Below are 25,368 nucleotides of genomic sequence, written 5' to 3'. Positions count from 1 at the left end.
AACGGCTCACATTCTATACCTTTGCATATTGTGGCGACGTCCTTCTGCATATTGTGTTGCATAATTTCCCGCACTTTGTTTGTTGTTATTACTCAGTCTGTTGTCACTTGCTGACATGAATCATCACTGTCCCGTCGTTGTATCCTTTCAGATTTTCCAAAAAGAAAGCAAAGAGCTGTCTATCCAAGAATCATTTCCCATTCAATCGACTATGGATCTAAGCGCAATTTCAAATCATAAAGGCGGATCTCCTATATCCATGGAATCTAATCAACCAAATCTTCGATTACATGTTATGTTGTTGGAGATGCCAAATAGCGAATTGTTGAATGACGAATTTTCAACTATAGATTTCCTATGGCTTCGAAGAGTAATTGTAGGCCAGGGTTCTATTTATAATGACCTACTGATCTCTTCATAGAACAATCCCTGGCCAAATATGGTCAAGTTAGTGGTATATCGCTTTTTACACATGCGCAACCTCTACCAGATCGACCAGGGAGACCAGATCAATGAACTTGTCGATTACATATTCAGAAACGGGGAATTGCCAAACAACCAAGATTGCAGAGCACAAATGATTCACCGATGCAAAAAATTGATCCACTCAGCTTCTCAATGGTCATCAAATGGTATATTGATGTACAATGAAGAAAACCGTCTGGTCAAGAGTGCAATTTTCCAAAACGCTTGGAACAATCAAATCATCATCATGCGAAACAGAATCAAGGTGACCAATAAAGAAGTACTTGTGGTTGAAGTACCGAATGATATTCCTGCAAAGGTACCCCTTTTCTCTTTTTCTTGTTAAATGTTGAACTCACCAATCCCGTAGGTTTCGGAATCCAACAGTGTGGTATCTGTCGCAGACCGGAGCCCATTTCTGGAAGGAAAGCAGAACAGCTCCGAAATGACCACCACTACCGAACCTCTTATCAAAGTTGATCCCGATGAACCTGTGAGATTAGTTGACGAGAATAAGACAGTGTCTCGAGTGAAATTGGAGCACCTTGAGTCAGAAAAAGCTCGACCAGTGCTGGGAGATACTCAACTAAATGTTACAGATGAGACATATCATTTCTCTGCCTCTTACTGTCATGGTTTGCCTAATTTTGAATCCGATATTCCTGATAGTCAGGTACCACCACTGGATACAGCATCAAGTTCTCAGTCCAGTTCTTCACGAAATGATATCATGGCTGAGGTCATATTCTTAAAAGACTCGAAGCGTACCAACTATTCCGAAGCTTTACTTTCAAACCATACCCAAAAGTTCAAAGCCTGTGCACAAATAACTGTGCTCACCCCGAACAAAGTCCGTCGAAAAGTTGTTCGTGATGCAATGAGTCTGATCTGGGACAGTAATCATGACTTAGTCCTCTTCTGGAAATCTGTGGCTTTGCGAGCGTCTACCATAATCAAAATCACGTTCCCTGACGCCGCTTGGTTACCTGGAGTCACTGTTGACATTAATAGTGATGACGATCTTCTCAGAGCTAGGCAGACAACCTGGAATAGCTTCTGGATATTCATCGCCAAGCAACCAGAAACCCTCGTCTCGACTTTCAATATCAATGCAACCCCCGAAAGCCCCTAAGTCTCGGTAGCACTCTCTAAGCGACAACGGAAGAGTATACCTAATGATGCTATATCTAATCACCAAAGGGACGGCTTGAGCCCTTGTTCCAGCGATGCGTATGATGTAGCATTTCGAAATTATATGGCTAAAATTGGTAGCCAGAGATCTTACGATAGTTCTATTCCATGTGAGGGAAGTCCAAGTATCGGCCAAGTTCCAGTGTCACCAAAATCATTGCCATTGCTAAAAAGACCTGCCAAGCGACCGCGCTTGACAGAACAACAGCCCACAACAACTCAAACAGAGCTTGCAAACACCAAATCAGATCCCATACTTGCGGAACAACAGATACAGCTGCAGATACCACAACAGCAGATGCCAGAACGCCAAATAAATCAGATTCATCAGCAAGAACAGAGACCGCACCCAGTTCGATCACTTGCAGGGTCTCACATTATGGGATCTGCATATCATCCTCAGTCACAACGGTTCATACAAGCCCAGCCTCTCCAACCAAACAGCATTCACACACAACCACGGACCAGCCTTCCATTGATAGATACAGCTGCGGTTCACCATGAGCCGAACAATTCATTCGCGTCATACGCATATCAAGCATCGCCACGTACGAACCATTCTCCCAGTTTGCAGACTTTACCGGCGATGCTTCCTACACCAACTGCATACCATGAAAACATGCCCTCTCAACGCATTCCTCGAATGCCCGCACCCACTCACACGTCTTCATACCAATATCCTCCGTATACCCACGCATCAGCACCAATGTCTCCTGAAACCATGGCTAGATCTCAATACCCCCCACTTGCAGCACATAATCCACCACCAATGCCAATACTAAGACTCAACCATCATACCCAGACTTTCAATCATCCTGCATTACCCCAATCCCCACCCATAACCCCCCAGTCCCATCGCTTTCCTACATATCCCCCCTCCAATCCAACCCCAACCCCAACCCCAACCATCCAATTCCGCATCCAACTCCAACCCAACGGCCCCTTCAGCCCCCCCTACCCCAAAACCATCCTCAGCACCCCAGGCAAACCCGCAACCACCACCTCCCAATTCTTCACCTCCTTCACCGCAAACACAAGTCCCTTCCCCGGAGGGAATCCCGACTCTCTGACCTTCCGACTCAAAGACGCAGTGCCCGTCCCAATCGCATATACCGTTTCTCGATCAGGAACAGTGGATGGAGTCGATGCACTGGTAAAGCTGAGAGCTGATATCAAGAGAGAGTGTGAGAACGCGGGGAGATTGGTCATGGGATTTGAAAAATTTGAGATCTACGTTAGCATCACGGAAGGAGCAAGTAAGGAGAAGGAGGTAGAGCTACCTGGACAGGTGTTGGGGGAAGAGTGGTAATGTTGCAAATGGAATGGTAGAGAGATGGCCATGATGACTCGATGATCTTTCATAAGACGGTTCTCAGCTAATACTGCACGAAATCCTGACTACGATATTTATTTACACAAAGGAACACTGTGGTCGATGTGTTACAAAACTTTTATCTTGAGTATGAATTTTACAGTCGATTCCTCGATTCCTTTTCAAACGAGATACCTATACTTGATATCTCACACATAAAATAAAATCACATCACGACACTAATATCTCCGCCATTCACTTCTCATCGCTCGTAACCCAAGATCCGATCACGATGAAAATGGATACACAATATCTATTAAGAATTCCCAACCTTCTATTCATCTATTAACTATGAATTATTAATTATAAACTTCCATGTATTCTGTTCCAAAAATTCGTCCATCATCCATCATAATCGGAATAATCTGTGGTTAACACCACTATAAATGCAAGTCATCCATGATGTACTGATTAATTTATGTGATACAAGTGATGAAATAACATATTAGTTCCATTCCATGTTATTGGCACAGCTGAAATCACAGAAGCCATATCTGACCCATAACAACCATGATGGCAATAGGACCAATAGTCGAGATGACATAAACAATATTCGAAACAGCAGGTGTGATAAGGGCGAAGATACTGTTATCGATACCAGTTGATGCAGCCGATGCTTGGCTAGCAATCGGCGGACTGATACTTGTAGATGTTGCAGGAGAAGTGTTTTCGGCCGGTGTAGATTTGCTCGTGGTTGGAGGTTTGCTCCCTTTGTTACTTGATTGGGCATTACCCGTTGGTCTGATGACACGTTAGTCTTTATAGTAATGAGAGAATATATGGACGACTTACTGAGAAGTGTTTCCTGAGAATAGAGAAGCAGCACTAGCCACTGCTCCGGATGCAGAAGCGGCGCCACCAGCACTAGCACCTGATCCAGCAGATCCAGCAGATCCAGCAGATCCAGCAGCAGCTCCCCCATTACCAGCTCCTGAATTGGTGCTATTAGTGAAAGGGGGGTTTGGTCTAGAAGGAGACGTTGTATTCGAGTTCTCTGAGCCAGGCACAGGGTTCTTGGGTCCCGAGGATGTTGAGTTAGATGCAGGCAAGGGATTCTTCGGTCCCGATGCCGTGGAGTTTGAACTTTCTGGAGCTGGTGCGGAGTTATTTGGACCTGATGCCGGTGGTGGACTTTGATTACCCGATCCAGTCGAGTTCGGAGGCTTTGATGCCGAGTCTGAGCATACTCTATGAGAATGTTAGATGAGAAAAATGAATTGTATGAATGTATCTACATACGAGATAGTAACGGTGACAGTTTCGGCTCTAGCCACGAAAGCTCTAGCAATCAACTCATGCGTTGGTAGAGGAGGAGCTGTTGTTATTGAAATAGAAGCTGCCGGAGCAGAGACACATGCTGCACAATCACAAGACTCGCCATGAGAATCGTGGTGGGCATTGTATGCTGCTGCTTTTTTCGACAATTCAAAAGCGGCCAATGAGTGAAGATCAGTAGGAGTTGAGGCTAGTTGGACTGATGTGCTCGAGATACTTGGTCTTGACTTTGCCATGGCAATGGCAAGTAGTCCTGTAGCATCACGAACAGTGTTGCTAACGCCAGTAGGATGTGTCACCAAGCTGTTGATATTGGCTAGAATAACGGACACCATATCAGATCTTCCTTGAAGAGCAAATGAGACTGTGTTTGTCCCTTGAGCAAGAATGGCAGAGACAGTGGTAGATCCTTCCTCCATGGCTTGCTTTTGTGATTGTATGTGGTCGATGATGAGAGATGTTGGAGTGTTCAAAGAGGCAGGCTCGTATTCATTCAATGCTGAAATCTCACTTCTAGCAGTGGATGGCGTAGAGATTGTTGTTCTATGAAGCAACGTCAGCTCGAGCAAAAGAATGACTGGTTGACACCTACTGCCAATCAAGACCGAAAGTGAAATCTCTTTTCCCCAAGCTAACACCATCCTTGCGGACAAATGCTTTTAACCCCTCTCCAATGAATACAAGTATGAGAACCGAAAAGGCAATAAGTGTAGCAACGACCATGGCAGGACGCCCGAACCGACGTGAAGGCATGATTTCAGCGAAAAAGATTTTGGAAAGAACGTGAAAATGCTTGAAGCAAGTAAAACGGAGTTATGGCTGTATCAAAGACCAAAATTGCATCAATGTATGTGCAGAAGTGAAGGTTACAGAGACGAGGACCAAAATTTACCAAAATTGCATCGAGCGAAAGTTGTATTGAAGAAGTTTGAAGAGAAAGAGAAGAAAACAAGAGAAGAGAAGAGAGATAAGACGGCTTTTCTTATTGTTGGCGGGATTCTGAATGGTTCTTTCCTCAGTTGCAGACTAGTGATGCTTCTATTTCCATAATTGTCAAGGAACTCCTTCCCTATCAGCATTTGCTCCAAAGGATCCTTCCTACCTGCCATTCCGGTCTTCCTAATCGAAATCCTTCGGTTTTTTTTGCGCCTTACTTCCATACTTCAAATCATAGGAAAAAAATCAATCACAGTAGCAATTCAATCAAAATGAAGGCAATCAGTTCATTGAGACATAGCTATAGACCCTAGCTTTTAACCCCATATAAACCCATTTGCATAAACTAAAGAATTATTTTCACAAGCCCACTACACACCTAGTAACGCTTGCCGGCACGGAGAGAATCACCGAATTCCTCCAAAGGACTTCTGATGAGCTTGGTCTCCTTCCATAAGTTAGGAGTCAAGTATCCGTATGTGTTGGCAGCAGCGACGAAAGTAGCCTTCAAGGTGTTCTCAAGGGTCTTGGTCGAACCGGAGGAGGAGGTGTATGCATCTTCAACACCTGCGAGTTGAAGGAGACGCTTGACAGCTGGGGAAGCGACAAGACCGGTACCACGAGGAGCTGGGATAAGCTGGAGAAGAGAGAAAAATCAGCAAATAAATCAATCATAGTATTTTCAAGATGTTACTTACTCTGACAGAGACGGATCCGCACTTTCCACTCTCCTTGGTTGGGAGGGAGTGAGGAGTACCCAAGTTGGTACCCCAGTAACCTCTTCTAATCGGGACAACGGACAACTTGGCGATGATAATAGCAGCACGGATGGCAGTTGCGACTTCCTTGGAGGTCTTGATACCGAGACCGACGTGTCCCTCAGAGTCACCGATGACAACGATGGCCTTGAATCTGGTACGTTGACCGGCACGGGTTTGTTTCTGGACAGGCTTGATCTGTACACAAAATTCACATCAGTATCTGTATTTGCCAAATTTCCATAATCGCATAAAGGCGATTTTTGTAAATTTCGCATACCTTCATGACCTCATCCTTCAACTTTGGCAAGAAGAAATCAACAATTTGGTACTCCTTGATTGGCAAAGAGTGGAGGTAGATCTCCTCCATGGAGTTGATCTTTCCATCCTTCACGAGACGGCCAAGCTTGGTAACTGGTTGCCATTCCTTTGCCTCGTCCTTGTTTCCTCCACGTCCGCGACCACGTCCACGTCCACGTCCGCGTCCGCGATCTCCTCCACGGCCTCTGTCGCCGAAACCTCCTCGTGAGCCGCCTCTTGGTGCGTCAGCCATATTGATATCGAATTGATCGTTAGGTGGTGGTTGGCAAGTCGGTGGGCGTTGAACGATTAGGAGATCAAGAACTTCGAAATTATTGATTAGAATTTGGAAGTGTGGGATATTTTTCGCTTAAGCAATTATTTAGTCACCCAAAAGCAGATTAGCGCACTGATGAGAAAAGTTTATGAATGCCTGATTAAAAGCACTTGTAAGGATCAGGCATTTCTTTAGAGGGGCAATCACGTGTACTGTTCACTTTCCTTCCTTCAAGTGGAGGTGTGTTTCTGCATATCATCTAGTGTTTGTTGAATGTAACCTTCTATTATATGTATACATGTTTTCTCACTCATTCACCTTGATGTGAATTCCTCCATCAATTGACGTCGTCTGGTCTTTCTACCACTTATTTACCCTCTTGTGGTCGACAGAGATCGGCCAATCGATTCGTCTATCGCAAGTATCTGCTTTCGAACATGCAGTTATCTACATGCATAATGCCCAACGGAAACTCGTCAGTTCGAGAATTGGTCTCTTTTGAAGGCTTAAAAAGCTGGAAATGAATAGTTTTGCTCGATATCAGACTACACAATAATATACACAGTCAAACTTGAGTATTGCTACCTCATATTTGCCACCTCGTACGAACCAGACTTAAACTCCATAGCATCATACTGAGTTCCAATTCCATAATTTGCCAGATACCGATATTACCATTCAAGGAAATGAGGTTACCAAGTCCAATCATTCACTCCATTTCGCCTTGCCATATCAGAAAAATTGGGTCGGACAGTTCCGTTTTGCTGCTTCCCACATCATGATTCATCAGAGTAAAGAGATGAAAATTCCATCAATTTGGAAGGATGTCTAGTAACATCAATGAATTCCGTGTCATTGTACCTTTTCGTACGCCATTTCCAAAATCATGTAGGTCCTCGTTACGCCTCGAAATTAACTCCTATGGTCCATCACTTACCAAGAAAATGTTGTTTCTCTGTACCGTGGGTTTCCATTATCACCTTGTTTTAGCGTCAATTGTACCGCCAACCATCGCTCCTCAGAGTTCAAATGTAAGTATGAAATCGCCCATCTGTATGATTCTGGGATTGGTTGGTCATCTTCCTGAATACCTTCTCCCTCAATACTCGAAATCCATGCGCAGATCCTTGCTACGCTAATGGTGTCAAAGCAAAGCCCTTCTCGCCTCGCTTTAGACCAAAGCAGCGCTATGGCCTGACGCCTAATTCGTCGATCACGACATTTTACTGCAGTGATGACGAGAGGGAGGATTGTTCCCATATCGAGAGTGAAGCGAGATGTGTTACTCGGGTCATCCGGACTAGAAAGTAGAACCTGAGCTTTGCATATAATCTCCGCAAAGAGATGGTTGTATTCGTCATATAGCATCTCTGTATGTGGAACACTTGATGCAACAAGTATCGTGGCGATGTTATAATAGATGCTCACCATATGTGTCGCATCGGCAGAAATACTTCCAGTGTGTGCTTCTTCAGCATGGACGGATTGGAAAGCTTTTCGCCATCGAAGTAGCTGTGTGGTGTAGTGGTTATGAAGTCTGTTCCAATATGGCGTAGATAATTGCTCTGGCTCAGTTTGCGACTTAATCAGATACTTTGTATGGAATTGACCAATAGCGGCCATCAGAAAATCCCATACTTCTCGAGCTTCTTGGACGCTATCAAATTCGTCTGGAATGTCCATGTCATCTTGAAGAAGATTTGGAACAGGGTATGGTGGTGGAATGAAAAGCCCTTGAACATCAAGACGAGCAAATAGCCGGCCCAAATCGTCGACTAGACTATCCTGGATCTCGGACAATGAATCGTGCGACAATCGAGAACTTCCCCCTCTTCGAGCAATCCTCCAATCAGCTAACAATCGAGAACCGCCTCTGAGATGGGTCAAAGCACCTTCGTAGCTTCCTTGAAGAGACTCAAACGTCATAAATAGTACGCACGCTGTAAGAGATGTTCTCAAATGTCTTCTACCATCGGAAAGTATTATCCTTAACGAAGCAATGGCTCTACTATATTCCCTTAGTGCGAAACGGTGGTGTTCATCTAGGTGATGATGATCAATTTGGGGAAATCCTGAAAGTGATAGTCGAGTTGGAGAAGAGGTGACCTCCAGAGACTTCGCCAAAGCTCCCAAGGCAATAGTTGCATATCTTATGGGCGCATCTTGGTGACAGAGTTGAGGAACCTTCTCTGTCCAAAAGGTAGGATCAAAAGAACCACAGATCTCGGCTGCTGTCTTGTCACAAAATCTTTGAAAATACCGCCGTTCGAGTTGATCACCATGTATAGCGACCGAGGGGGTGTACGACATCACAGACATCGGTCGTGGATGGATAGGTACAAGAGCGTTTCCATTTTGTTTGGAGACATCTTCGATCTGCTCTGGAGCGTATCCACCACACTCGCGACCGAGGTTTTGACACCTAATACATTGTGGTTTGGTTTCGTCGCATTTAACACGTCGCTGTCTACAATGTATTAGTCAGTTACGGATCTGATGACTGTCCGATAAAGATTCCCTGGTGGAGAAATCCCAATGGAGTGGATCCGCAACTCTGACTCGACTTACTTGCATGTTGAACAACCCGTCTTCGATCTCGGACCGCTTTTTCTGAGTCCTTGACTTCTCGATGTTTGTTCTGGAGAACCTTGATCAGGGGCAGAAAAATTATTGAGAAATTTATACACGTTTGGGTATGGAAGCCTCAGTGACATTGCTTTTGTCGTGAAGCCTGTACAATTGCCGCATTAATTTACCGACAGCCGGAAGAATACTCGTCGGGGTTTCGCCAGGTTTTGTGTGGGTAGTATTGTAATTCTTCCTTCCACTCTTTGTGCTATTTGCTTCAAAGTTCAAAGGGGTTTGTTTCTTGGAGTCTTTTGAATGAGCTAGAAATTCTCGTAGTTATTGATAGGAGTCGGTCCGTTATTATTCACGAGAGTAACGACAAGGGAAACCTCGTCTTGGACTGGTGACTCGGCCAACAACAGACACGGTTTTATTGTTTTCATGGGCAATTTACATTAGCGGGACAATGCGCAGGCTTCTGGTCAAGGGTAAATGAAGGTGAACGGTATAAGAAGTTTACCGACACCCAGATTCGTTATATTATGCGGCATGTATCAGCAAGCTTCCAGTCACACTTAGCAAGCATTTATATACCTTAGTGGTCAATCCCCTCGTTTTTCAGTGCAGCTTGCAGCTCTATACCCCTCTCTCAAACTGAAGAAAACGGCGAACTGACTATCGAATCAGGACATGGCATAACAAGGGTTTACGCCACTAAATGACCAATGACAGATGCCACGGGCAAGGTTTTGTGTGGGCGTGCCAAGACTTGTATCCAGGAAGTGGAAAATAGACAGGATCCAACACGTGAGAATGTGCCTCTTTAAAAGCTTTCATAGAGCTCTAAGCTTGGCTTGTTCAATGTATTGTTATGCGAATCGGCGAGTGAGGAAGGAGGGTGGATCAAAAGATAAACATTCATTGGCTACGACCCGGTGCCGCCCCTCTTATACAGGAACTAGCGCTTATTAAGTCACTTTCTCACGGAGAACCTAACCGAAGAGCCGGAACATCAAAAATCCCCAAATCGTATGATGAATCTGAAAAGCGTGATACTTTCAAAACAAGAATATTCGCGAATAATGCCTGTTTTAGACATCATGTGGCTTGAGCCAAAACAAGGTTCTTTAAAGCTTACCGTCGAGCCCATTTGGAATACCACAATCCCCCACAGAAAGCTGAGATCTTGTCTATCCCATGGGACGCCACACTTCAGTGGAGCCTACCTCCTCTCATCTTCAGTAATATGCACCTCGTGTGATTTTCTCAAAGAGACTCCAGGAAACTTCATTTGTTCCTGCGTTCTATCAAGACCGGGAACCGTGGAAGTCCTCGCCAAAATCAGCCTTACCCGTCATCGATTTCTTCATAGCAATTGTCATCATCACTTTACCGCGACATATAACAGATCGACCAAGGAAACGATGAAGCTTTAATTTGGATAATACGGTGAAGCTTTTCCTCACGTCACAAAAATTCGGTTCACAAAGGGTCCAATGGGAAAGTCTCAATCGGAAGGAGCAATGCTTGGAAAACCATGCAGAGACTCAATTTATGATGTCTGCAATCTGTAGAAGATCTACAGGCGTCTTTGTATACTCTTTACTAAGAGATATGACTGGGTTTGAAACTCGCTTCCATTCTCATGGAGCGCCTAAATGTGCTTGATGAGTGGTACAATCTCACTCAACATGCCAGAAAATCTTGACCCAAGATTTTTGACTACGGCTGAATTTGCGACACTACATAATCTCTTTTGGTCTAGTGGACGATGAAATGATTATACACACAGGCAAGGTCATGCAATGTGAGCTTCTAGAAGTAAACGCCCCTCGCTTGTGCATATCTCAGAGCGGACTGCGAGTATTCTAAGGATGCCATGCATGATGCATATTGGTATTCCAAATATCCACATGAATATCATGAGCTTCAAGGGATATAGAAGCCCTGAAATTCGAATTGGTGAACCACATCCTCGGGATCTAAATTACATTATTCAGGCTCATTCGTTATCTTGCGATACAGTAGCACAATTGGTTGAATTCGAGGCACAAAGTCTACATGCAGTGTTTGCTGCACAATTTTTCGAGATATGCATTCATTCTTCAAGAACCAATCGAAATCTGTTGATAATCGGCAAACATGAAATTCAGCACTTTTGTCTGTTCAATATACTGCTGCATGTACTTGTACTACTACTACTCTGCATGTTGCACAAATACCATCGGGCCTTTTCAATAACGAATTGACAGACTTGATCTTATGATTTTGATCTCCAATATACCTCACACACTCGCTTTATAATCCACTAAGCATGTTTTTTTGTTGCTCGGCCCTACTTTCGCAGACCGCAACCACCTCGCATTTGTCAAAGACATGATAGGCAAGACATTCGCATTCTGAAGAAGCATAACAAGGCTTTCATATTGAAACGGGGTTACAAATTATCCACCAATTAATGTTCGTCTCTCCGTTAAGCATGACATCAATAAACCATATTGATCCTTAACATCTACCAATTTCAGCCACTGCTACCAAATTTATCAGCTCCATTCCCAGCTCTGTTTTTCTTCGAGAAGAAACTCCGGGGCATGATATTCATCTCCTCTTGCCTTTTTTTCCACCCTTTTGTGCAACCATACCATCATCATCTTGCAACCTCTTCTTCCCTCGTCGTCTTACAAACGCAAACGTAGAGCACTGCTCGGCCGTCATATTCCTCTTGCTACACTCGTTACAAGGAGGACTTCCCAAGCAATCAAATCTCTTTTTCTTTCGTTCGCATGGTGGGCATTTTGGTTTGTTTGCTCGCGTGGCATCAGTCGAGGATGGGCGCCACACGCGCTCGGGGAGCGGAGTTCGGGGTTTGCATATGTTTGGGTCGCTTATCGATGGCACTAGTGCTTTGGGAGTAGAGACATCTAGAGCAATTTCAAGCGCGTTCTCTGCTAACTTGCGAAGTTGCCAATCTCCCAGGGCTCTAATGGGCTCTTCGTCGGAACACTCGTTGTCTGCATCGGATCCACTGTGATCTTGAGGTTCGTTATTGGGCGACTCGGGTAGCCGGGGTACCTCGGATGAACAGTCGGATCGTTCCGGAATGTCAATTTCGATAGGCTCAGGTGAGGGGCTCAGAAGTTGAGTGATCTCGACCTCAAGGGAATCACCAGGAACTTCGGGCTCGGAAAGTACTTCATCGGGGAGATATGTGGTGGAAAGCTGCAAGTCAAGATGGGGCGAATTGGGAAGGTCATTTTCCTGAGGTTTGTTTTCTGCAGAATCTCTACCTGGAGTATGCTGAGTGACCTCGCTGCCGTAGGTTTCTTTGCATGGTGAGTTTTCGTCCGACCGCGCGTCAATGTCAGAAAGATCTTCCTCTGGAGTTTTAACTTCAGGAGTTACACTTCCTGAAGTTCCAGAAGCACTAATTTCGCAGACCTCGGTGATTGGAGATTTCTCTTCGGACCGTTCTCCAATAAGTTCTTCATGCTCAGAACCCTGAAGTTGTACGTTGGAAGCTTGATTTTCGTTCTCCATTCTTGGGTTACAGAAGAGAAAGGCTGACGAATTAAGAATGGTGGAAGAGGCAGCACGCGCGTATATAAGTATTACACAGCGTCAAAAGCGAGATATCAATGAATCATTATGCGGTAGAACCAAGCAATTGCACCGAAAGGCAGCCTCAATGCACCTTTGACCAGTGAATATGCTGTCGGCAACATATCGAGTTTATTCTACCCATGCTATAATATTTCCTTGATGATTCTTGCGATTTTATTCTGCTGGCGCACACCGGTGATACGGGCGGGTAGACGCTTGGCGCTGATAGCTTTTGACAAGCAACTCTTTAACTTGACAATGCAAACAACACCCCTGCCTAGGCAAAGGTGCTTTGATGAATCAAGCATCTCCGTCCGTTCACCAGCCGAACTCATTGTGTGAACATGAAGCTTCTTGGCAATATTTCATGATCTTATCCAAAGAGCCAATCGTTCCACGGTTTATATCTTTGTTATCCTGATCTTATTGTGACGACTACTAGAGAAACTGCATTACAAATATTCCAATTTTCTCTTCTTCATCTCATAGCACTGGAGATTTCTATGTTATCGAAGCCTGCATCTAATTGAAGCAAAGCAACGCACCTGTATTTTCAAGCATGATTTCATTATTTCTTTCACGCTGTAACTTTTCACTTCACCCAATCCTTCAGGTATGTATAGTCGGTAGCTATTGAAGTTTAACACAACAATGGAAGGCAATAAGGTCTGATCAAAAAGTTTTAACAACCCAAATGCCTTACACACTGCATACTACAACCTCATAGATAACTGTGTGTAGCTAACTTCCTATTGGTCCTCTCTTATTGTTATTGCGCGCCAAATCTTTTTTTCTCTTTCATATTGTTTCCATTGTCTCATTCATTGTCACTATCTTTCAATGACACTTTTCCATCTCGCTCGATTTCCCATATTCAAGGTGTTCTACAAACTTCATGAGCTGGGTACGAGAAGCTTATGTCCGAAGACTCATTTTTCATTACAACACTCATCCACCCGTTTTCTTTCCTAACCACAAGTTTGTAAGTTCTTTTCCGAAATCGATTGGGATGATAATGGAGTTTTGGTACTGTGGTATTGAATCATCTCATCCTCCTATTTTGTGGAAGCAACCAGCCGCAAAATTTTGTTTTGTTCCGTCAGACATTGAGTTGGAATCTTGGAAAGGCCAGTACGTGTGTTGGATGGTAGTGAAGCAGACAAACTTTCGCAACGACTTGAGAATGGAGAAAAGAATTATCTTGATCTAGGTCTCCATGTGCTCGCACCCCGCGATGCATCTTTCCTCCGTCCAAAATCCGCTTCTGTGCTACAATTCCGTATCAATGAGTGGATGATCATCTCCGCCATTTGATCTTACTCGCTTTCATGTTCACCACCTCGTTTTTGCACTTTCCACTGGGGTCTTAGCTGTTTAATGTCATGGTTTTATTACTAAAACCTCGAAATCATACCCCTCAGTGGGATTTCTTGCGCTAACTAAGTCCTGACTATGTATTTCAATATTGTATGGTTTGAGAATAAGGGTTGAAGTTCTTGGAGAGTGAGGCTTCTATGATAGAATGCTTTAGAGTACTGTAGCCAGTGGTATTCTTTATGTTGGTCAGGAGGCATATTATTTTGGCGCGTGGCAAACAGCGACTGCTTGTAAACCGAGAAAGTGCAGATGCTGTCGAACTTAATGTTTTATAGGCAGTACACTAACAGGGGAGCCAAGCTTAATAAGAATTGGCTCAAGCCCTAAATAGAAAGCTTCTTGGAAATTACAAATTCTTAGACCTCATTGAGGTCAATTATTCCGAATAGCCTCCTTTCCAACCCCATGCTTCCGCTATATCCTGTGATAGGTCATTTCTTTCACAGACATATTTTCACCTCTTGCGCCTCTACGAATAGAAAGTCCATCCCTTCGACATATTCTACCAACAAGTCTTAGCGTATGGAATTTGTTCAGTATCGTATCGTCCTCCTTGTGGTTTCAAAGGGTTGTCATCAGGGATCTTATTTGAATGACCAATGGGCTCTCATTCCTGATAATTAGAGGGGCTCTTTTCGTTGAAGACCGGAGAAATCTTGAGATACAAAATTAGGTAGCCAATCTGATACTTCTTACTTAGGCCTGCAATGAAAAGAGCTTACTTGCCTCTCTACTCAGCCCAGCCTATCTTGATAATTGGACGGTTTCTTTTAAGATTCAAAGATACAGTTGATACGACATAACTGCGATATCATTCGTCATCAACAGGTGGTTTGTATCTCACTGTTATCATCTCTTCTCATGTTTTGTTCACCGTGGATTTCCTACATTCAAATTAATGACAAATTAATGACAGCAAACATTTTGCGGTGTGTCTAGCGAGGATTGAGACATAAAGTTTCTTATTTCATTGTGGCTTCCCTGGCCATTCTTTGGGGACTTCTTAGATCTGTGGTATATCGAGGCATTGAATCCTTCAATGCTTCTCAGAAAACACGTAGAATAAGGGCTGCAAAAGTGGATTAGGTGTTTTATTAAATGCTATATACAATGGAGTTGACTATATCAATCGCTTTAATTATCTAAGACACCTAATACTCTTACCATGCTTTCTCTCTCTTTCTGAGCGTCCGTTCGAATCGATATTTTGATTTATTGCCAAAATAGGATTGGTGTAGTAATTTAGCGTTAATTTTGTAGGTTTATATAGTGCAGAGAAATACCTCTTTTATATATGCTGATCTAAGCTCTATTTCTAAGTTTTGTAGATCTATATTTGTGGACTCGATTTAGTAATATTTATGTATTTGGTAATCTACTGTGATTAATAATATAGCCTTATAAAGGTAATCTAGTATTTAATGAGATAGTATCCACAGGTTGTTCCACTCGTTGCTGCTTAGTGTTATTCACTTCTTAGGGTTGAGAAGAGCAAGCCTTCAAGCACTCTGATCACAAGGTGAACTCTCGTCTTACACTGAAACCTTCATTCCATGGCCCCCTTGAATGTTGTGTTATTAATGTAGTTGCAGGTGATTATCAATCGTAACCTGACTTTCATCCGAAGAGTGAATTATATCGTCAATAAGATTGGATATAACGGTTATTGTTATCACTTCAACTGTATGGCTTTGCTTTTTTGATCGTAGTGTATGTTGGATTATTCAAGACTCGAGTACGTTGTTATAGAATCTGTAGATCGAGGAGTGGAACATTAAACTGTTTAGACAAAGTCGAGTAGGCATATTTGATAATAAAGACTGGCTGCAGTGTGTAACTTCATAGCCAAGCAATCGAATCGGACTGTAGGAGTATGGCACAACCCTCAGTTATGTGAGCATCAAGATCGTAATTTCAATAACGGCCTTCTTCAACACTATACTTGTCGATTCCCCATCGTGTTCATTTGGTTTATGGTTGTAACGAGATACTGCTTTCGTGGTAACTCCGGCTCAGTTTCGATCTAGAGGTCATTGAGTTCGCCCTGAATCCTGCTTTCTTGTAATAAAAAGCCTTTCCATCCTTCTATATATTCAAATTGCTGATTTCAAGTTTTTTCATGCAGAATTTGCATTTTGCGAATGTGTTCCAAGCCTGTTCCATTGGTGGACGTTATGGACAATGTTACGGCAAAAGAGTGGGCGTTCTCGAGTAACCTTACTCGAGCACGACGAAAACCAGATATAAGCGCATGTTTCCTCGGCCTAGCCAATGCTAGCGGATTTTGAATGGAGTCTACCCTCTGGAATCGAATGTGTTCTTCGTTCGCGAAGCGGTAAGGTGTCTTGGTGATTTTATTTTTACTCGTTCATCGCGAGTTTTTTTGAGTGCAACAAGTATAATGTAGTCGAGTTTAAATGTCGCTGAATAGAATATTTGATGGTAATAGCTCCCAGCCCTGAAAGTAAAGTTTCATGTCTCTTTTGGAAAGTACCGATTTGAACATACCTAGCTCCAATACGTGTGGAAATTTTGATGACCACCTAAACAAATAACCTGAAAATACTGCCAGCTGATTTCATTGTGCGCAACTTATTATAATAATAACGTATGGTGTAAATTGGCGGGCCTGTGTCGAGAATCTTTCACGTTCTTATCCGGGGAGGTACTCCCTCCATATTCTTCGAGAGGGGTTCAAGTTTGTGAGATGCTGAGGCCGTAAAATCATGCAGATAAGTTGACAAGAAATAGATAACGCGGCAGTCGATTGAAGCGGTAACGAATCGATGATGACTAGCAGAGTCTTCTTTGGCATGTTGAGAAGAGCATGGAACTTGATCGTGGACGCTTCGATGGGCGACTCCGTAAGTGGTTCAGTGAGTGACTTAGCTGTCGGTTTAATATGATAAAGTGCGGTTGATTTGAGCGTGGTCGAATGATATCAGGGTAGGCTCGGTTGGGAAAGAAAAACCAGTCTAAGACGATATATCCACCCCTCAGATTTGCGTAATTTTGATCTCCCATTTTCCATCATATATAATTGTATGTCGTGTTTTTCGGATCCAGTTTGGCTGCACCTTTCTCGAGAAGTTTCGAAGGATTACTCAGAGAACGCCGTATGGTTTAGTCGATCGAAAAATGAAGCCGTGATGTGAAGGAAAGAGTACGGGGTCGATTAAGCTATTTAGTATCATAGCGCTAGTGTGTGGCTAGCATGAGTTCCAATAGATAGACAAAGTACAGACTGAGGTATAACTGTAATCAACAAGGCATTGCTGGGAGACAGCCTGGTTCTTATGCGATTTCGAGATTGCAGATCTTGGTGTTCAGCTTGTAGGGTTGGGAGAAGTGATTCACGTCATTACAATCGCGGCAAGGCCCTGATGTCACTAAATTCTCACCTGTCATATTAATCCCTAGTGTCTGTAAGTTCAATTTATTCACTCGCAAAACTCGAACAGCACTAATAGAAAAGTTTAATTTTTGGGCCCACAGGGATTAGGGGTTCAGAGACATTCAGAGCTCTAAATATCCGCTGATTGATATAATCATAACACAAAAAATGAGAATTTCGCTGTAAGATCCAGCGTTAGAGACTCGGAAGATTATTTTATCAGACCCGGCTAGCCCAGCTTAAGTCCGAGTCACTTTTAGCATTATCTTTTTCGTTTGGTATAAGGTATGTTCGTCGAGAAGGTGTATGACTGAGAGAATTAGCAAAGCATATTTTCCTCCAAGTTTTGGAGGATATTTCAGGCTTGGAAGAATACACGCTTTCAACCGAGGTAGCCGAGGGTACACAGAGTGGGCTCAGATTAAGTTTGAGATTAAGTTGGCAGGTTTTGTGGAGTAGGCCACAAAACTCCGGAAAGATAAGAGTGTAATGCACTGCTCCATTTACCAGATAGGGCTCAACTATTCAGGCCTTGGAACTTTCTTCTGCTTTCTGCGAACCCTATTTAAATCGTTTGCTTAGTTTTATTCATCCGAAAACTAGAATAATTAGTTTCAGCCCCACAGACATGATGGCGAGCGAGTGTATTCACATCGTATAAGATACTATAATGAAGTTTTAAAGAAACACAAATCAATTCAAGTACAAACAGTAACGAACAAGCCAGTACGGCTCGGACGGGAAACCCCACAATAAAAACTTCAGATGAATACTTGGTCTATGACGAAGCCCGAGCCCATAGTCCAGGCAAGATCCTCCAACTTTTGAAGTTCTCGTGTCATGTTGACCATTTAAATTGCTATAAGGAGGTTTCAACCCCCCCCGGCCCCCCCACCACAATTTTACCTCTTTCCAACTCACTACGTCATTGCCCCTTTTTTATAGCCTCAATCGATATTAAAAACTCATACAATTGCCATCGCTCATGTCAAACCATTGCTAACTGTAATCCCATCTCCTACGACTAACGTTTGTATTCAACTTGATGAAAGAACTACTTTACTTCCCCACTAACTCAACTACTATCAATCCCCTTCCGAGAAAGTCAGTAATTTATTCCCAGTCTATCTCTCGGTAATTTTTCGGATCCACGACCTGATCCAGCGACCAAGTTTCAGAGTAAAGGGCTGAGAAGGAACTGGGTTCCACATGAAATTGTGAGACTGAGGCAAGCTCACTGTATATCTAAGTATTCAAAGACTCTTAGTATTACTTAAGTCCATCAGTAATTGCAGTACTTCATTGTATTCGTGTCTGAGTGCCTTTGAAATTACTAACTTCAGCATGATTTCTAATATTACATTGTATTATATGCGTTATCGACAAAGCTTTTATGCCATCAAACATCATGCAAATACTCTTTTACTGTAGCAATCATACTTCATTTAATTTTCTACTCCTAAGATTATATAAAGATTCTAACCTATAATAATCAATATTAAAACAAAAATATGAAAATTCAAGGGGAAAACAATAATATGACTATGGAAACTATCCTCCTATTGCAGAATCTAGTTATTTCAGACTAGAATTCGCCCTCCTCCTACAGAATCAATCATTCTCCAACAAAACATAATACAAAATGACTAGAATATAGCCTAAAACGGCTAGATTGTATTATAGAACCTATGGAGTATGAAAGTAAGTTGTCTTTCAGTTTTATCGTATGAGAATGATCATATAGTACTTCTGATAACTCTTAGCTTAGAGATTGGCCAGTTCTTGAGCTTTCGGTAATTTTAAAATCGACAATAATTCGAGTGTACCTGTATGAGCTGCATATTGCATATTATAATATGGAAGTAGCAATGGCACTTTAAATCCTCATGAGCAGGCGCATAACTTATTATATTGCGTGTCTGACGACGCCTGGAATCCAACAGCTTTATCAAGAGCACTGCCAATGCTGGCCTCCCCGAAAAGACGCGCAGTTATATACATCTTGTAATATACCAACCGCTATCTCAGCTCAGAAAGAAATAATTACATGATCTTTCACTATAGACCACAGGTATTTGTGTCAAAAAAAGTAGCGTGGCAGAAGTATCAAGGCGGAGGGAACAAGAGCAGCATGAACCATAAAGTTTAAAACGATCAACTCAAAGAACAAACGCTAACAAGTGGATCGTGTCCTTAAACTTTCCAAGGGTTGAGGGTAAATGAATATCCTCTGGCCACGATCCCCTTGATGCCAAAACAGATTATTCACAGAAGAAAATTTCTTAGGTGCTGAGATGGATACGATGTGATCATATATGGGGGTCAGCATTGATAAATGGGATTGAAGACCTTCTTATGTAGTCTCAACTATTATGTGAGATTGCTGGACAGTGAGACGGTACTTTTTCAAGAGTATCGCTTAAACATATATTCTATCACTGTATAGCCCAGTTCTTACCACCATACACTCGTGTGATGTCCTAGAGACGAGAGAAAAGTATGGAATGCTGAAAAGACCCGCTCAAAGAATTCTTCTCCCAGCTTATCAACTCGCAGTTCGAAAAATTCGCAACATCCCAAAGACAACCCCCCTGTATGCACTGCCAGCGGCGTCTATCATTGCACGAATGGCCCACAACACCGTAAATCATCTCTAGCGATAGCTTGGCTTTTCATGATAAGGGAAGGTGTCAGACTGGCTTTGTTTGAATTGTGGAGGTAGTGTAGTAGGTGGGGGGGGTAGGGCTTAGATATGTGGATAATAGAGTATGGTAGTTGATATAGAAGTAAATGACACTTCCCCTCCAGACGATGCTCATTTCCAGACTGCTCTCTTTCACCCCCGCTCGATTCTGGCCTCACGACTACCTTTTGAAACAACTATGACATTGGCCGGTTTGTCGCTAGAGAAAGCTGTTTTGCCTGCCTTGTGATCTGAACAGTAGTCAACCTCCAAGCAGACGAAACACGAACTTGGGTTTGAGCTTGCGTATGCTCATGACAACAACAGCAATCATAACGTGGCCGTCTAGAATGGAAAATGGCATCTCCCTCACCCTTACTGGACATGATAATGAAAGACGTCAATATCATGCCATAATCTGACAACACTCAATCCCCCATCAATACCTCCTGGAAAACTTCGCAGGGTTCACTTGCGCTTTGAAAAAAAGTACATCATCAGATGACGCAATGATAGCAGCTCGAAAATTTTTAATAAATTAACTGTCCAGTACAAACGCCCAGTGATGAAAGAAAGACGGTGAACGACCGCGCGAACACCTTCAGGTAACATCGTTCCACCGCATACATAAACCCCAACATATCCTGATCAGAATTGCTCTTTTCAATCATCCACTGATTTCTCTTTTACGGATTGATTACGAAGGGTAACACTCGGTTGTAGCATTTTCCCGCATGCATGCATGGAAAAGTTTGGAAAAATTGAAATACTAGGCATGTACCAAGCATGTAGGTATGACATATGTACTCGGTGTGCGTGCCATGCAGGCAAGATTCTGATCACTAACACCATCTACTGTGGAAAGATGTGTACTACAGTATTGGACCAATCTTTAACAGACTTCAATATGATAGATCGACGGTAGGGTTACATTCAAGTTTCTTTGCGATAACATAACGGCATAAATCTGTAATAAAGATAAACAGAAAACGACGTATCATTACTGTACTGACAGCGAACCATGGGGTGCTTAGGTATGTTAGACAAGTTAATCGAACAGACCTTTCGATATCTGTATGTGGATTTAACTTTACGGTTTGACCCATTAGTTTGAGGGGTAATGGGAATAGTGGATGGGTATCCCACTTTTAGACAGACAAGTCTCAAAAGTGGGAGTGGACATTTAACGTGACATTGTCCACTTTGAGAAACATATACGATCGCCAAACAAGTGGAGTGGTCTATTCAGGCTATGCATTCAGCTCATGCCTCGATATGCGGGATTGCTATCGAAAATCTAACGAGTGGTCGCACAGTCCAAGGACCCTTGAGCCAAGAAGTCGTAGGACGCGGGGATACCTCCGAAAAAAAGAGCGCGAATCTAAGACACCCATCTTTTGGTCTCCAGAATATGATTAAGCGCGAAATCGAAAAGTTGAGAAAGACATGGCTGACGAATTATCTTTGGTGGAAATTACAGCAGGGTTACATCTCACCAGGTAGACGGGATGACGCTTATCCTGATTCTAAACCCATGTCTATGCAGTTACCAGGTATAAATCTACCAGGTATAATTCCCTAGCTAGTAGCAAAGAAGAACATTTCGGTTTCTCGTTGCCAAATTTTATAAAATTAGATGATAAAAACTAAACAATATTCTTTCTTTAAATCTATGCTTGAATGCTTGAATGCTTGAGTGCTTCCGGCTCTACGCCATCTAGTCATGCCAAAGTGCAGATGCCCAAGATCTGCCTTGCGGTTTCCCATTTCTGTACTGTGTGTGTGTGTGCGTGTTCTGTTTCCCCATGCTTGCGCCCATGCTAGGCAAATGCAATGCCAGTATATCGTACATATGCGTAATTCGACAATTAGAGAGATTATCGACAATAAATTCCCTACGAACTCTCCTACTGCATAGCTTTCCCATCTAAACCAACATCTGTTTCAATCTGTTTTGGTTCCATTCTGAGCATTAGCATCCTGAACGTATCTCTCTCCGCTTTGCCTATACTGTTCTGCCGGTTGCTCTCGTGTAACCACAATACCGTCCTGGCTTCCCACCTCCGCAAACCTCGAAAAATCCCCAGTCTCCCTGGTGGTACTTGCTGAATGTGGCCATGCTTGTGTCCCAACCGGAGGCCCTGTATAAGAAGGTGCTGAATTGGGCCTTCTATCATCTGCAGCATTTCCTCCTGCGCCCCTGGTATTCGCGTGATGATTATGATGATGATGCATTCTCCCGTGTTGAAAAAGATGTGCAAAATTTTGTTTTCTTCGCCTTTCTTCCTTCTTTCGGGCTTTCTTTTCATCTCTCACCTGTATCTCTTCAGCGGAAAGATCTTGTTCACCGTTTACCTGTTCGTAGTTCAGATATTTGATAACCTTGTAGAAACCCGCTGCGAGAACTGCCCCCATGAAAGGTCCTAACCCTGTACGAAAAAGTTAGTTCGTTAAAGAGAGGAGATCATCTGTGAGTAGTGTAATAGTGCGGCAAATAGTTTCACGCAGCTGGGGTAAGGACCCAGCAGTGTACATGAAACCGGCGCAAACTAAGCCGTGAATGAGAAAACCCACAGTAAATCCAATGATAACCCCTAAATCCTCCGATAACTTCTGCGCCAAATGCTCTAGCTGGATTCAAACCACCACCTGTCCAAGCAACGCCCATCAACTCCGCAACAAAGAGCGAGAGTCCTATCCCCACAGGTGCCACGAAGGTGACTTTAGTTTTCTCGGCTGCTAACATGAGAATGGTAAACACTAGCTCGACAGTGAAGAACATCTCAAGGAAGAGTCCTTGGGCAATGGAAGTACCGGAGGCCAGTGCACAACTAAAGAGTACAGTATCTCCAGGAAGAAGGCCTCGAACCGCGGCGGCAGCAGTGATAGAGGCAAGAACCTGGGCTATGAATATGAAAATAGATCTAGATGTTTGACATAAGTGAGTGTGTGATCGTCTAGAGCTTACTAATGAACATATGGTGCAAGATAGGTGGATCAGTCAACACTGCCACCAGGATTCTAGACGAGAGGACCCCTAAATTGTTGATGTTTAGTCAGGAACTTACCTGACTGGACCCACCACACCTACAAGGCAAAGAGCTAATGTGACCTGCATATATTAGTTAGCAGGATTCCTCCACCAAAGTAGTAAATCGGCTCCATCGAGGACCCGAATTCCGGAAAACTCTATGCTCGGGCCTATTGCTGATACTCGGTGGCAATGTTGCATGGAACTGTGGAACTGGATGTCCAGACCAAAGTGGAGATACATACAGCCGGGTTAAAAAGTCCTCCACTAACACGAAAGAAGATCCAGACGTTGACGGTGAGACTGAAGCCGAAAACCAAAGCAATGTAAAGCAATTGATTTATATCAGGACTTGCAACTATCGATGCGTTTCTTTGAGATGTCTGATTGGCGGTTTGTGTTCCGCCATAAGCGAAGAAGAGGAAGAGAAATGTTCCGACGAATTCGCCAAGGAAAGCGACGAAATGATTTTTTAGACCACCATTAACATCTTTATTGGCAGCCATCTTGATGTCGGTAAATCTTGCTTGTGGGTATTTGAGACGAATGTAATACTGGAGCAAATGGGAACGCAAGAATTTCTGGGGTTTTAGGAGTGAAGATTTAAAAAATTGGAAAGCAGAAAGGGAAACGATTGAAGATGTTACCAGAAATTCAAAAAGTACTAACAAGAAACCTGATTTATTATTCAAATCTAGAGAACAATGACATGTATACTTTCACTTTGACTTAATGCACGCTGGTTGCAAAGTTAAAAATGTGCTTTGAACTTGATGCAACAAAGGCTGGAAATCGTGATATTTGCTCAGAAGAAAACATATTTACGACAGAGGAGAAGAGAGGACGTGAGCAACAAAACTTTGTTGCTTTTCTGTCTATTTCCCATGAACTCCATATTAACTCCTATATCACTATAATACAGTCCTACAACGATCTCATCCGTCGGTGGATTGATAACTGAAGCGGACGATGTAAGAAATAGTATCGACTGCAGACCTATTAAGAAAGATAATCGCGATCCCTTCGAAAAATACGATTTTAAGTCGATTTGTTTTTGGTATTTCTTGGGCCGATACCGTCCTTGTGTTGGGTCCGGCAATTGCAATGTGGAATTTGCTCATGGTACTAACCAGCATTTTGAAATGATGCGTAGCCCAAGACCCTTTCGAAAGCTAAATACGGTAGCGTTCAAGAACCAACAGAAAAGAAACGTAGATTTCCAAATCTTCAGCGTGATGTGAATTACCTGATTAGGTTATGAAACCCCGAAGTTGAATTTAACAAGCACGATGAGGAATAGTCTTCATGCGAACATGGAATTCACACGCAAGAGGTATTTTGGTAAAGCGTTTTTATTGATTGGAAGAAAGTAGATATTATAAGTTCAATAAAGGCTGAATGAAAATTGGAGAGCCTGTCTCGCCTAATTTTATTTCATTAAACTTATCCAATAACAGCTTAATGATCAGAATTACTAGTTATAGCTTCGAGGATATTTAATCAATACCTATCTAAATACTAAAACTCTGCAATTTATAGCTATAATTATTGAGAAGAAAGAAAAAACAAGTAGGAACTAACAATCAGTGAGAATTAATGGCCTGAGCGTTGCTTTTTCGGAGGATAGGCCGAGCTCCTTGTAGGCTTGGAAGTCCTAAACAATATGATAAATTCCAAAATTAACTCTGGAATCAGAGCATTAATTGTAGTCGTAGGGCTCGATGGCCATTCTCCTCAGCCGATTGGGGGTTAGATACGAAGAATTGCCCGTTCAAGAACGAAAATGGAGTTGGGGTATGAGCATCTAATTGAATTGTTCAGCCAATTGTAGACTGAGCGTGCTTTCGTCAAGCTCGGGAAGAACGACCCCCTGTAACGGGGAGAACAAGACCTTGACAACGGAAAGAATTCGTCGATGTGGCATACCTTTTACGGCCCTGTTGTACTACCTCAGTTACCTAACTTTCAATTTGACACCCGTGAGTATACTAATGTCACTGTATCAGTTCCGATAGAGCCACAAAAGCTAGATATTTTATGAAACGTCTTCACTTCACGCCCTGCCACATGGCTAGTGGGCATTAAAACATGCGAGTTCTGGAGGAAGTTTTGAGCATATTTCTTGGACTTTCATAATTCAC

The 25,368-nt window shown here is 42.9% G+C and overlaps 7 protein-coding genes across 7 annotated transcripts; 2 read left to right on the top strand and 5 right to left on the bottom strand.

The window, feature by feature from the left end:
• Window positions 1-211: 211 nt before the first annotated feature.
• On the top strand, window positions 212-1,597 carry EAE97_010659 (uncharacterized protein; the record flags this gene model as incomplete). The annotated part of the gene is made up of 3 exons (XM_038881174.1): window positions 212-370; window positions 422-784; window positions 836-1,597. 3 exons carry the CDS (start codon window positions 212-214, stop codon window positions 1,595-1,597), a joined length of 1,284 nt encoding a protein of 427 aa, XP_038728035.1.
• Window positions 1,598-1,720: 123 nt separating this feature from the next.
• EAE97_010658 (uncharacterized protein) lies at window positions 1,721-2,965 on the top strand (the record flags this gene model as incomplete). The annotated part of the gene is made up of 1 exon (XM_038881173.1): window positions 1,721-2,965. One exon carries the CDS (start codon window positions 1,721-1,723, stop codon window positions 2,963-2,965), a length of 1,245 nt encoding a protein of 414 aa, XP_038728034.1.
• Window positions 2,966-3,507: 542 nt separating this feature from the next.
• Window positions 3,508-5,056, bottom strand: EAE97_010657 (uncharacterized protein; the record flags this gene model as incomplete). Its single annotated transcript, XM_038881172.1, has 4 exons — window positions 3,508-3,769; window positions 3,821-4,216; window positions 4,268-4,846; window positions 4,896-5,056. 4 exons carry the CDS (start codon window positions 5,054-5,056, stop codon window positions 3,508-3,510), a joined length of 1,398 nt encoding a protein of 465 aa, XP_038728033.1.
• A 562-nt stretch (window positions 5,057-5,618) lies between these two features.
• On the bottom strand, window positions 5,619-6,550 carry EAE97_010656 (uncharacterized protein; the record flags this gene model as incomplete). Its single annotated transcript, XM_038881171.1, has 3 exons — window positions 5,619-5,876; window positions 5,938-6,195; window positions 6,278-6,550. 3 exons carry the CDS (start codon window positions 6,548-6,550, stop codon window positions 5,619-5,621), a joined length of 789 nt encoding a protein of 262 aa, XP_038728032.1.
• Window positions 6,551-7,077: 527 nt separating this feature from the next.
• EAE97_010655 (uncharacterized protein) lies at window positions 7,078-9,892 on the bottom strand. Its single transcript, XM_038881170.1, has 2 exons — window positions 9,143-9,892; window positions 7,078-9,041 (listed from the first exon to the last, which is right to left on the bottom strand). Exons 1-2 carry the CDS (start codon window positions 9,286-9,288, stop codon window positions 7,508-7,510), a joined length of 1,680 nt encoding a protein of 559 aa, XP_038728031.1. The 5' UTR covers window positions 9,289-9,892; the 3' UTR covers window positions 7,078-7,507.
• A 1,848-nt stretch (window positions 9,893-11,740) lies between these two features.
• EAE97_010654 (uncharacterized protein) lies at window positions 11,741-12,679 on the bottom strand (the record flags this gene model as incomplete). Its single annotated transcript, XM_038881169.1, has 1 exon — window positions 11,741-12,679. One exon carries the CDS (start codon window positions 12,677-12,679, stop codon window positions 11,741-11,743), a length of 939 nt encoding a protein of 312 aa, XP_038728030.1.
• Window positions 12,680-22,140: 9,461 nt separating this feature from the next.
• Window positions 22,141-23,733, bottom strand: EAE97_010653 (uncharacterized protein; the record flags this gene model as incomplete). Its single annotated transcript, XM_038881168.1, has 4 exons — window positions 22,141-22,625; window positions 22,771-23,120; window positions 23,265-23,308; window positions 23,473-23,733. 4 exons carry the CDS (start codon window positions 23,731-23,733, stop codon window positions 22,141-22,143), a joined length of 1,140 nt encoding a protein of 379 aa, XP_038728029.1.
• Window positions 23,734-25,368: the final 1,635 nt, after the last annotated feature.

The sequence above is a fragment of the Botrytis byssoidea genome, assembly GCF_014898295.1.
Source record: "Botrytis byssoidea strain MUCL 94 chromosome Unknown BBYS_029, whole genome shotgun sequence".
NCBI lineage: Eukaryota > Fungi > Ascomycota > Leotiomycetes > Helotiales > Sclerotiniaceae > Botrytis > Botrytis byssoidea.
The sequence above is the reverse complement of the archived record's forward strand: the minus strand, read 5'-3'. Positions and strand labels throughout refer to the sequence as shown.